We start from the raw sequence: 13,242 nt of genomic DNA, 5'->3' as shown, positions 1-13,242 counted from the left end.
CTTTTAAATATTTCAATGGAAATTTTTTTATTTTTAAAATTTTGTATTTGAATAAAAAATTTAAAATTATGAGGACGAAAGAAAATAATTGATGAGTTCAAGAACGAGATTTCAAAAATTTTAAAGTGAAAGAGAGAAATAAAATTATAAAGAAAATATAAAAATCTTTTGGAAGGTTCTTTTATCAAGAAAGAAAATTTCACTTTTTCACCTTGTAAAAAAAAATAAAATTTCACATTTTTAATTATTTAAAATTTTGTTTTAAAATTTTAAAAATTTAAATTCTTTATAAAAAAATATTCAAACAATGAATTTTAGATTAAAAAAATTTGAATTCTGTGATAAATTATTATTTTTAATTAAAATGTTATATCCAAACACACTGTTAATTAGTTATAGGATTAATCCTTAATTATCTATTTTTTAATACAAAAAAAGTTCATATTTTATGCGAAAAGAAATCTATAATCAAATTGTTAAGAGAACTATGCGAAAATGTTCCACCAAAACTTTTTTTTTTCCCGCTTAAATACTCCTGTAGCGTAGATAAAGCTTCAGGTTTGTAAGATGTTCTGGAGCATTGGAATTTGGACGAGCACCATTCAAATCGATAATGCGCATAAACAGAGTTTATTTATTTAATATGGTGGGTGCTATTTAGATTTTTGTTTTTTCCTGAATGGGGTGCTATTTAGAATATCATCAGTGCTGTCAACGTTTACTTTTTCTTTTTTTAATAGAATCCTGTCAAATCTGTGAAAGTATAAGGCTTTTCTTTCCACTTTTGGATAATTAATCAAATTTATGACAAAATTTAGTATTTAATTATTTGTGAAAAATGTGATAAATTAAATTTATATATAATTTAAAATAAATTAATTTTTAAATTTTATATTTTATGTTGAATTGTTCTTTATAAAATATAATTTACGATAAAATTAATTATTAAATATTATAATTTATTAACAAACTGATTTAACAAATTTAATAACAACACTAACTTATTACACTTTTAGATATTTTAGGAACTTAGTTAAATTTTTTTATCTTGGAACCAATTTATTAATGCATGATATTTTGGAGTGAGTATTTATCCATTTTTTTTAGTAGAAACTGTGAAAGCATAAATTAAGTTGGAAAAAAAGTGCTCTATATTTTATGTATTTTTTAATTCCCTCTCGAAGATTTTCATGATTTTACCGTTTCAAATTGTACTATTATATTTTTGTTTTATCTCACGAGCAAGTTGTAAGATGCGTAATTGTTTAGTAACAAATTTGAATTTCTAATAAATTTCAAATTTTAATTCTTTATAGCAGCTTTTCAAATTAAAGAATTTAGCATTACTGCAAATTTGCCTTGTTGCACATCTTGCAAATGGAAGTATACGAGACAAGTCAAATATATTTTATGCAACACTATGAACACTAATTAAAAAAATGTTTCAAATACCAGCAAAAGTACTTTCTTGTCCTCTGCGGTAATATCCTTACCTGTTTTCCTCTCTCTCTGCAGATTCAAGCTTTAAATACTGTTTTTTTATAATTATAATATATAACTATATATAAAGAAAATAAGATATTTTGATACACATTTTTATATCTATTCTATTCTAATATTTATATTCACATTTCTATTATTCTTTTATTTAAAAAAAAAACATGGAAAAAGAATTAGACATCGAGTGCCTGTTCCCCCTAGTTATAATAAAAAAAAAAAGTAAATTCTACCGTGGCTCACATTTCAAGGGATACCAGTACTTATCTTAAATAGATCAATATATACTAACACATGCATTTGTTATATTTATTTTACGAATAATATAAAACTGATAATATAAGTTATTGTTAAATATCTTGTTATTTTTTAGTTGGTAAATGTCTTGAGAATTGTGTTTGGTGGTGTCCATTCCATTTTTACTTACATATTGTTTTATGTTTAATATTGAATTTGAAAAACAAATTTGAAATAGACGTCAATTTTGTAATTATAAAATTTAAAACAATATTAAAATTAACTTCTAACTCATTACTGTTGTGATTTTAAAGTATAAACAATTATTTTTCTGATAGTTCAAAATAAATAAAAAATACTAGTACCCTCCTAATATTCAAGGTACCGAAGCAATCACACAAAAAAAAATCTTTAAATACTTCTTTGACTGATTTAATGATTAAATATTGTGGATTTTTACATTTTATCTTTTAAAATTAATAATATAATTCTAAAAAATTTATAAACTTCTATAGTTGTTTATCACTAAGTACTTTTTTTTTTTATCACAAGTTGTTTATAGAAAAATTATATTAAAAAGATAAAAAAATTAAGGTTTCTAAAATAATCGAGTGAACAGAAAATATAACATTTAGGGAAACAAAGATTATATGTAAGGCTAAAATCTAATAAATACTCGACTTAAATATATTTTTATTTCTAATAAATATTTTATTTTTATATTTGCTTCTTAATAATTTTTTTTACATTGAATCTTTAATAAAAGAATAATTTTATTTTTAATCTTTGATAAATTAAATTTTTTGTGTTTGTTCTATGATAAATTAACGATTTTTGTTTTAGTCTTGAGTGTTAACAAATGGAAAAAAAATTGAGATAAAAAATATAAAATATGTTAATTTATCAAGTACTAAAAATAAATGTCAAGGACAAAAAATGAAATTATTATTTTATTATAAACTCAATATAAAATAAAAATTTATTAAAAAATGAATGAAAAAATAAAAACATATTTAAATTTAAATACTCCTTCGAACGCGTGTATATATATTTGAAGGGAGAAATAGAAGGTGATTGGCGTATAGAAATTTGAGGGTGAGGGGTAACAAGTACTGTACAGTGGAGAAAATCATGTGATGTGGTGCACCCAGGAGATGATTCCACCAGCAGAATAACAACAAGGTGAACAGGTTGTATTATACGTACCTTGGTGGGGATCTGCTTCTGATATTTATTTCTAGGGAAATTGCTTAACTTAGGCTCATTTTTTATTCTATCCCACTTTCACCTCATTTTTTGTCCTATTTCTATGAAATTATTCATGGCATATGTTTTCCTTTTCGAACAGGATTGGAATTTGGAAGGCAGGTCAACTTGTGAGACTTACCATAAATCGATTTCGATTCAATTTCATCATTAAGTTGATGATTAGAACATCTTCAACTACTTAAAACCAATTCAAACTTGGCTGTCACAATGGAAGCTTTCTACGATTAACTTATATGATGGCACGAAAACAAGAAACCTCCATATAACTATTTTGATGAAAAACAAAATTAATCTTATAATAATTTTGCATACCCATAAACAAAGCCTCGCGTGGAACAAAAAGATATGTTGTAACAAATAGAGACTTCTTTTTTTGCCTTACTTTTTGTGCTCGAACAGAATTTTCAAACACGGAGTATATGCCATAATTTTCGCTTCGGTATTCTATTTGGTTCAGCTTAAACATTCGTACAGTACCCCATCAACAGTTTTTTTTTTTTCCTTTTAATACCAACAAACATTTAATAAACTAACGAAATATTTAATAAATTTTCAAATATTTATTATAAAACCAGCCTATAACATCATTCCTATAACAACACACCTTAAATACCATTCCCATCACGGCATCATAACAGCTCTAATCCCAGACTGTTTAGCTCACAATCACACACTGCTACATGAACCACAAAGACAGACAAATTTAACAGTGACTCTGAAGACTTTTTCTAAGCTCTCACACTACGAAACCTAAGTTGGTAACTTTCCTCAACTCCCCCCACACCACATTACTTATGTACTAATAAAAAATTTAAAAGAATTTTGAAACAAAAGGCCTACAATTAGTTTGGTCTTGAAGAGGGAAGAAAAAAGTAAAGTTACATAGTGAAAATTTGAAATAACAAAAAGGAACGAAGGAATGAAATGAAGTTTTAAAACTTTTCTTTCAAGCAAAATTTTCTATCAAGAATAACTTTGCTATAATAATAATAATAATAACAACTGAACAAGTGAACACATACACATAGTTCCCACACCATATTCTGTAATTAATCACTAACTAACCAAATGATTGCAATATACAAATCCTGACTAATGAACTTTATTGGAGCAAGCGCGAAATTGGAAAAAGGTCTTACCTAGTAACAAGATTATTGTGAAGAAAAACCAAGCTGTCGAACACCCAAAATTGGATACAGAAATGACAGAAAGGCTTATTTTGTGTTCAGAAACTCGATCAAAATGATGAACCAAAAGATTCTAGGGAAAGCCGTTTCAAATAAAAAATAATAAATAACCCAAACATTAGTTTAGCCTAACCCCAGAGTTACTACACAGTAACAACAGAGTTGTGTTCAGTAGCCTATCCACCCTTCCTGTCAACCATAAAGCAGCATCACATACATCTTCCTTCGCTAAGTAAATGGAATTATTCACCCTTTCCATTTTGGTTGGTAGCAACATAATTACGGATAACTTCCATGGCCAACTGATGAGCATTCTTGTTTTGAAGCTTTGCTAATTCATCCATTGCTTCATATGTCTCCTTATCAGCAAAAAGCTTGAGGTTGTGGCGTGATGGTGCTACCACTGGACCCTCCCATTTCTCAATATATTCTTTAAGCTTCTCAAATCCCTAGAAACAGAAAATGGAGTAACTTAGGCCAAATTTTCCAATCACTTTAACAACCATAATGATCATTTTAAAGATTAAAACAAGAGTTAGTAAATGTGGATTGCATGCAAATAAAAAGTATGCAGTAAAGCTCACCATTCTGTTTGTGAAGTCACCAAATGATTCTTTAGATTGACGCTTTTGCTTCCAATAATAAAACAAAGGCTCCAAAACTTTTTCAAGGTCTAGAAGCTTCACCCTGTCCATGAAACTTCGAGCTAATGATGTTTGTTTATGGTTTCCTCCAAGCCAAATCTGCATCATAAGAAAAAACAGTGAACATTATAGTCTTTTGAGCTTTTCTATCCACTGTCAGCGAGTTCAGCTGCAGATCAACAAACCTGATAGCTATTTGGGCCATCACCAACTAGTCCAAGCTCAGCCATGTATGGTCTAGCACAACCATTAGGGCAGCCAGTTATCCTTACAACCACAGACTCACTATACTTCAGGCCAACCTGAATTGCAGACAGAAAAGTTTTAAGTATCCTGATTAGTGATCTCCATCAAATCAATACTGCCATATATATGTGCAGCAATACCTTATCAAAAACAGCACGAATCCGCTTAAGAATGTTAGGTATCCCACGCTCAGCTTCAGTAATTGCCAGAGGACATAATGGGAAAGCAGGGCATGCCATTGCTGTTATGTTGAGGGGATCTACAAATCTAGGTTGCTGTGTTCACAGCAAAACAGGTAATTATAGGCTTACTAATGAAAAATTCTATATACTGAAAATCTAAAATTATAAAAAAGAAGCAAGAGATGAGATTAAAAATAATAAATAATAGAGAATGAAAAGAGAGGCGCAAACAAACATTGAGCATGATGTCAGGAGTAGTATGGAAGAAATTAACCAATTCCAACAGATACAATAAGGGAAATTTCAATCAGAAATTCATCATACATGATGTCAAGCATCAATCAGAAGTGAATTGAAAAAGAAAAAATTAAGAACTTTCCCTAGTGTTGCTCACAAAAAATAGATCCACCACGAGCAGCAGCTAATCAGATCTACAATCACCTAAAATTTATAATTGATATCTTGGATAGTGATATAATCTAAAATGTTGGGCTTGTATGAATAATTAGTGTGTTTCTAAATGCAACTTAAGGAAACTACTAAATTAGTAAATTATGATTTCTAAATGAAACTCGTGTCAACTGAGCAAGGAAACATCAATTAAATACTTTATTAACAAGCATTGTTCGACACAAAACAATTAAAGTATAATCTATAAACAACTAAACATTAAGCTGTAAACAAAAATTGCATATAATTTTGTGAGACATTAAGCTGTAAACATCTCACCAGCAAACCAGCTTGAGCAAGAGTGGTTGTAATTGGACGCTTCCATGCAGCACGAACATCAGTCAAGATGATATTCTGATTTGGAGTGATTCTTGCATTCAAATTATATTTCTCAATAACCTCCCTCAATGTCTTTTTCATCTTTCCACCAATACGACCATTATCAACATGAAGACCATAAAAAAACTTGCCATCGCCCTGGAAGATGAAATCCAATAAATGAGCCCATATAGCATAAGGATGTGGAACTATATTTTAGCCAAAGACAATAACGCCAAAGAATGAGCTAACTACAGATTGCTTAACCACATATAAAGGAGATATGGCTGCAACTCTCTCACATAGTCACATAGCAAGAATATATATACATATCTACAGTTAAACGAGATAAGAGAAATCTACAAAGCACAAAAAGTATCAGAATTTCCAATAATCTTCATTTACCTAATCTGCCAGATAGTTTGTATGCTTCTATGCTATGCATAGCTTAGCACACTTTTTCAGGTAGAACAGAACTGAAAAAACTGTACACATCACAGGTAAGATAGCATGTATAAAGATCCATTGTCACCATGTCAGCTATTAAATCCATAAATAGACATCAAACATGCCAATCCTATCCACCAACTGTCATAGTGCCAAATCCATATAACTATGAATGGAATGCATGAAAAAAAGATATTATGGGCCATACAAGCAGGTATAAAGGCATGATATTATTCACTCATCTAGAGAACCAACCTGTTCATGCCACCCAAGATAACTTTTAAATTCCCATTCTGGCAATGCACGGAAAGGTTCAAATTTCTTGCCATAATATTGCTCAACTACGCCTCTAAACTTTTCAATTCCCCAAGAGCTTATCAAATATTTCAATCTACTATACTTGCGGTCATCTCTTCTCCCATTTTCTCGTTGTGTAACAACAATGGCTTTCACTGCATACAAAATATCCTCCTTTGGTACATAACCTAATGGTTCGGCCAAGCGAGGAAAAGTGGTTTCTAACCTATGAGTTCTTCCCATTCCACCACCAACCTGCAAGAATAATTAGAAGGTCCCAGTTAGAACAATGGTAGAAAAAAAATAAATTCACTCAAACTGTTATCTACACCCATCTTATTCTTACATATATGTTGAACCCTTGAGGCTCCCCATCATCATCCATAACAACAACAACACCAATATCATTCGTGAGAATATCCACCGAGTTATCAGTTGGCACAGTAACGGCAATTTTGAATTTCCTTGGCAAGAACTGAGTTCCATAGATAGGCTCGGGGGAATCTGGAAAGTTTGTACCATGAGAATTGTCATTTCGTGCCTGAACTACTTCAGGTGGTTCTGAAGTCAAAAACTTTTCCCCATCGACCCAGATGTCATAGTAGAAACCAGACTGAGGAGCGAGGAGCGCAGCAATGTTCTCGGCAGTTTGTTGAGCAAAGAGGTAATCTTTTCTCACAAGGGGAGCAGCAGGAGCAAGCACATTCCTGTTTAGGTCGCCGCACGCACCAAGAGTGGAGCCCATGTTTCTAATAATGGTAGCCATCACCGTTTTAAGGTCCTTCTTGAGAACACCATGGAGCTGAAACGTCTGCCTGGTGGTCAAGCGAAGCGTCCCAATCCCAAACTGATCAGCAAGATCATCCATGGTGAGGTAAAGTTGGTTGGAAACCTTCCCGCAGGGGTTCTTAGTGCGAATCATGAAAGAGTAGCTTCTGGAACCACGCTCCTCTCTATTGTACTGTTGATAGCTACCATGAAACTTGATCAACTGAGTGGCGGCTTCACCTATATTAGGGGCATCCGTCAGCATGTCCTCATTAAGAGGATATCTTATGAAATTGCTTTGTTCTTTGAATATTTCGACTTTGCTGCGCTTGACAGTGGCAGTTTCGGACTGCGCAGGCTACAAAGAAATCACAACCACAACAGGTTATCACATTATTCCAGAGTCTAGCCACCTTAATAAAAAGAAAAAAAGAAAAAAAAGGAGTATCATTATAATAATAAAAAAAGGAATCGAACAATCCAACTTTAGTTACAGAGAAGCTAAAATAAAGTAGTAATCGGAGAAAAAAGAGAAAGCGGAATTGAAGGGAAGAAGAGAAACCGTGGAAACAGCACGTATGAGGGAGAAAGAGCGCGTGGAAGAAGGAAGGGAGAGGGCATTGCGCGAGAGAGCAGAGGCGGAAGCAGAGCTGAAGCAATGGAAGCTTGGGATCTGAAGCTTGGTGTCCTTGAGCGGCGCTGAGGTGGTGGCTGGTCCTCCGAACGACGTCGTCATGAGCTGAAGAACGAAGGGGGGAAATTGGGTGATAGCGGTAGTGGTAGTGAGTGGAGAGAAACTGGGTTTTTATTTTGTTTGTGTAGACGTCACGTGCCTCCCACACCCAGCACGCTTTCAAGGATATATTCGCTCCCAGTGAGGAATGAACCTGGACGGAATCTATTCAAAAGCCAGGCACGCTTTCAAGGATATATTCGCTCATACCAGGAAATGAATATTTAACTTATGTAAAATTCTATATCATCTTTTGGCCTAGTGTTTTAATTTCCATGAAAAAAATGATCAACAACTCGTTCACAGCTAGTTTGTTGTCTGTTAGTTAAATGATAAACGTGAATTGATGCATATATAGGCACCAATTGCTGGTCAAATAACAATGTAATTAAAATTTTGCACCGCTGAACCCATATAAAAGTTTTGTTTTGAAGTGATATAAAAGTTAAGCACTATGGTTTATTTAACAAAAAGAAAGAAAAGAAAATCTTTCTAAGATATTATTGATTTGAGCTGTCCAATAAAAAATAGTTATGTATCTTTCATTACCTAAAGAGTAGAGATTAATTACAATAGTCGAAAAGACGGCTAAAATGGTCAAAAAGAAAATATCAAATAAATGTCTCTTGCATAAAAGATGGACTAAATTAGTCATAAAGACAACTTGGATACTCTCTCCAACGTCTACAAAAATATATTGGCACCAAACAAATGTTTTGTTTTTAATTTATCATAAAATATATGGTTGCTAAGAACGTACCATATCATTGCTCTCAACAACAAAAAGGTACCATATCGCTCTCAATCATTTGCACTAGCTATAACAGATATATGTGACCTTGTACTTCCCTCGGACACATTACATTTGTGCCCGAATTCCTTGAGGTAAACGAATTCATACATGAAAACAATATGTAATTATACCAAATTATGTACTGGATTATTTTTAACAAATAATCGAGCCTTAATTTATAATCTGTCAAAAATTGTGGATCAGGTCATGCTTGTTGCTGGGTCTGAAACTTCAGCTACTGCAATGGAATGTGCACTGTCACTTCTCTTGAATCATCCAGAAGCAATGCATAAGACTAAGGTCGAGATAGACACTTATGTGGGGCAAGATCAACTGTTAATCGAACAAGACATAGCAAAACTGAAATACTTGCAAAACGTAATCACAGAGACACTTCGGCTATATCCTGTGGCTCCACTCATGATACTCCACGAGTCCTCCAATGATTGCAATGTTGGTGGTTTCAGTCTTTTAATCACCAAAATATAATTAAAACGTGAACATGATTGATATGTTTGGAGATCAAATTATATATATTTTTACCCTTTCAGGACCAGTTAGTCTAAAAAATACTAACATATTATTAAGTTAGCACATTCAAAAAATAATTTTTGTATATTAACACATTCAAAAATTAATTGTTAAGTTTGGGAAGGTACTCATGTGATTTAAGTTACTTAACAAACAATTCATTGGTTATTTGATTTAACTATTTACCCGATATTTTAGTCAAATCAATGACTTAAAAATTAGCCAAAATTGTTCTAACTGAAACCAAGTCCTTGAATAAGATATTGGTGTATTTCCTTTTTTTTACTTGAGGAAGATTGGACCCAATTTAAAAAACTAGAATAAGGTTAATCGGAGTGGTTGAGTTATAAACCCCCTAATAAATACGTACTTCTCTATGAGTAATTTTCATGAGTACCTTCCCAAACTTAACAATTAAATAAACATTATAAAATCTTGTTTTTATTATAATGCAATATTTTAAAAAAGAAATTATAGGTTTAAATTGAGAATTAGTTTTTGATAAATAAAATAAGGTTAATGGGAGGGGTTGAGTTTTAAACCCCTAATAAATCTTACCTCTTTATGAATAATTTTTTGCGTAAATCTAGTACATTAAACAATTATTATAAAAAAATATTTTTTGCTATAACGCAATATATTTCAAAACAAAAAATCTAAGAAATTTATAGGTCTAATTTTGAAATAGTTTTGGGGAAATAAAATAGCTGAAGCAATCCCTTATATAAAGGGGTTCCCTTGCTCAGTAGGTTCTGTTCTGTGTTGTCTTGTTGGTAAAGAAAGAGAAGAAAAGAGTGGAATCGAAGACGAAGACGAAGATGGAGGACGCATCAGCATCAAAGTTCATCCCACACCAAATCGGAGGGGTCCAAAACGACGTGCTTCGATTTGGTCTCCATGGAGTCAAGAGCGACATCGTTGGTTCCCACCCTCTTCAATCTTCACTCCAATCTGTAATCTCTCTCAACCCTAACTCTCTTCTTTGCGTTGCGATTTCAGCTTTTAATCCTTCTTCGTTTTCCTCATATACTCTTTCTGGCCGCTTTATCCGATTTCACCTGCTAGCTATTTCCCCTTTGTAATTAGGGTTTCATTTAAAATAAAATCATTTGATTGAAAATAATCTAAATTCTTAACGTTTCAAACTGATTTATAATTTCAGTTTGTTGTAACTCTACCCTGTATTTTTTTTCCTTGTATTTGTGATTTTTAGACAAGGAGAATGGATGAAGCGATGAAGAAGCAATGCAAAGTTAACCTGTACGGAACTGCTTTTCCCCTGAAGGAGGAGCTTGACAGGCAAATCCTGTCTAGGTATGACAATTCGGATTGGAATATTCTGTTGTAGATTGTAGTCTAGTTGCTTATTGAATGTTTCGAAAGTTAAAGCTATCTCAGTGATAATATGACATGGGACCTTGTTTTCGTTAGTGGTGAGTGGTTAGTTAACTTTGTATAGCTGGTTTTCAGGCACAGATCATATACATCACCATATGCGTGTCATGAGATTGGACATTGATTTACTAATGTTTGCTAAAAATTTGCTTGTTAAACTATGAATATGTAAATAAGATTTTGATTAGTGGTTAACAAACATTGCAATGTTGGTTAGCTCATATGGTTAGGTTGACAGAATGTGGACTCATGGTAGATCTTGCGTGTTTGTGTGTGTCTTTCTCCCTTTTATAAAAAGAAATTGCTGAAATTTGTTTTTATTAAGGGTGAAAGGCATTTGAATTTGATGTAATGCCACTGATCCTTGTAGGTTCCAGCGGCCTCCTGGACCAATTCCATCTTCAATGCTGGGTTTGGAGACTGTTACAGGAAGTGTTGATCACTTTGGTTTTGAGGATTGTCTAAATGGTAAATATGATTTGCCTTTCTTTTCACATTTATTACCTACTTTGAAACATTTGATTTCTGCTTAAGCAGCTGGTTCTACATTAAATATTGAAATTATGCTACATTAAAGTGTTGTGCTTGTTATGCTTCATTTTCTGAAATAATATGAAATATTATAATTATGCTTCATTAACATTGGACATGAACTCCATCAAAGAGGATAACTGGATTTTGTCTTAAGTTTTTAATTGTTTCCTTGATCGAATATTTTTTTTTGACACCTTGGACCCTTTCTTTTATCTAAGATTTGGAAAGAACTTGTGCTCCAAACCTTGGACCAATATTATCAATTGTTTTGGGAATATATTATGCTTGTAGGAATAACTGAATAAGAATTTTTTTGGGGGGTTTATATTATCAACTGTTTTGGAAGTATATATGTTTATAGGACTAAATGAATAAGAATTAAATACCTTTCTGTTTTGAGATGATTGTAGTCTTGTTGATCATTGCGACAAAGTTTCTGTTATATGGTTTGGGGATCTAAAGAGGAGTCTACTCTAAAATCTTCAAAGTCGATTCAGACAAATTGAGAATATGTGTTGCTATTGAAACTTTGTGCTGTGGTTAAAGACTTATTCAGACTTAAATCAGACTTTGAACCGTCATTCACAGTTCAAGGATGACAAGAGTATGTTTTATAATTTGATTTAGAATCTGATTCAGGCTTATTTAGAATCTGCTGTTGAAATCTCCTGCAGTATGTTTTATGATTTGATTGGATATGCATCATAATTTAAACACAATACTGGAAGTATGGAAGATAAATGATTGCACAGTTTTAGTGATAATATTTTAAGCCACATTGCTTTTAACCACCAAAAAAGACATAGCCTGCTCAAAATCATGTATTTTTGTAAAGCTTTGTTCTATGGAATTAATGCTATGATTGCGAATTTGGTATCCATGATAATTGAGCTATGCAATCTTATTTGTTGTTCCTTTTTTTTTGGTTAATTGGCATATGGCACATTGTTGTTCATACTTTTCTCTGTCTCTTTAAATGCCATTGATGTTGTTTGCAGACCCCCGTGAGTCAGAGACTTTCCGGCCATTGGACATGCATCATGGGATGGAAGTTCGCCTTGGTCTGTCTAAGGGACCAGTGTACCCAAGTATTATATAATTAAATTTGACTGTTATTCTAGTGCCAGAAAACAGTATTTTGTGATCGAAGTTTCTTGCTATTCGTTAAAATGAAAGTGTCCAAGGAGTTGGCATATTTTGTGATCAAAGCTTCTTGTTTTCCTAATGCTCTGGATGCTAGAAATGTTATTGATCCATATAAACAGAGCATGTCTTTCAAATTAAAGCAGAATTTATGCATGAGGCATTTGAGTTGAGCATCCTTATTGAATTTTAATTTGACTCCCCCCTTTTCCCCTTTTCAATACTCGATATGAAGGGAATTGATTTATTATGCATGGAATGGTTGACGAATATCATGTGTGTTTGTGTTAAATTAGATAGTGATTCGTGACTAATGTAGATCCCCGTATCCTGGTATCTTCCATCTGCTCATGTTTTTTTTTTTGTAAGAGTGATGATATTTTGACACTCTTTTATTTTAAACATCCCACCAACAACTCATATTTCTTTATTTCTTCCTATTACATCATATCACATATCCTACCTATATTTCTCTCTCTTTTCTTTCTCTTTCACTAGGTGTATACTAGCAATATTTGGGTGTCAAAATATTTTTTTCCTTTTGCAAATTCCTTGCTTCTTTTGTACTCAC

General features: G+C 32.3%; 2 protein-coding genes across 2 annotated transcripts; one reads left to right on the top strand and one right to left on the bottom strand.

The window, feature by feature from the left end:
- Window positions 1–4,028: 4,028 nt before the first annotated feature.
- On the bottom strand, window positions 4,029–8,597 carry LOC100790764 (sulfite reductase [ferredoxin], chloroplastic). The gene is made up of 8 exons (XM_003540161.5): window positions 8,105–8,597; window positions 7,121–7,900; window positions 6,733–7,029; window positions 5,992–6,189; window positions 5,221–5,355; window positions 5,020–5,136; window positions 4,775–4,933; window positions 4,029–4,639 (listed from the first exon to the last, which is right to left on the bottom strand). The coding sequence occupies exons 1-8, from the start codon at window positions 8,276–8,278 to the stop codon at window positions 4,433–4,435; spliced, it is 2,067 nt and encodes a 688-aa protein (XP_003540209.1). The 5' UTR covers window positions 8,279–8,597; the 3' UTR covers window positions 4,029–4,432.
- Window positions 8,598–10,271: 1,674 nt separating this feature from the next.
- Window positions 10,272–12,847, top strand: LOC100789182 (cyclin-B1-2). The gene is made up of 4 exons (XM_003540158.5): window positions 10,272–10,552; window positions 10,813–10,913; window positions 11,365–11,462; window positions 12,527–12,847. The coding sequence occupies exons 1-4, from the start codon at window positions 10,418–10,420 to the stop codon at window positions 12,625–12,627; spliced, it is 435 nt and encodes a 144-aa protein (XP_003540206.1). The 5' UTR covers window positions 10,272–10,417; the 3' UTR covers window positions 12,628–12,847.
- Window positions 12,848–13,242: the final 395 nt, after the last annotated feature.

This window comes from Glycine max, chromosome 12, assembly GCF_000004515.6.
Source record: "Glycine max cultivar Williams 82 chromosome 12, Glycine_max_v4.0, whole genome shotgun sequence".
Classification (NCBI taxonomy): Eukaryota; Viridiplantae; Streptophyta; class Magnoliopsida; order Fabales; family Fabaceae; genus Glycine; species Glycine max.
This window is presented reverse-complemented; position numbering and strand designations above follow the sequence as displayed.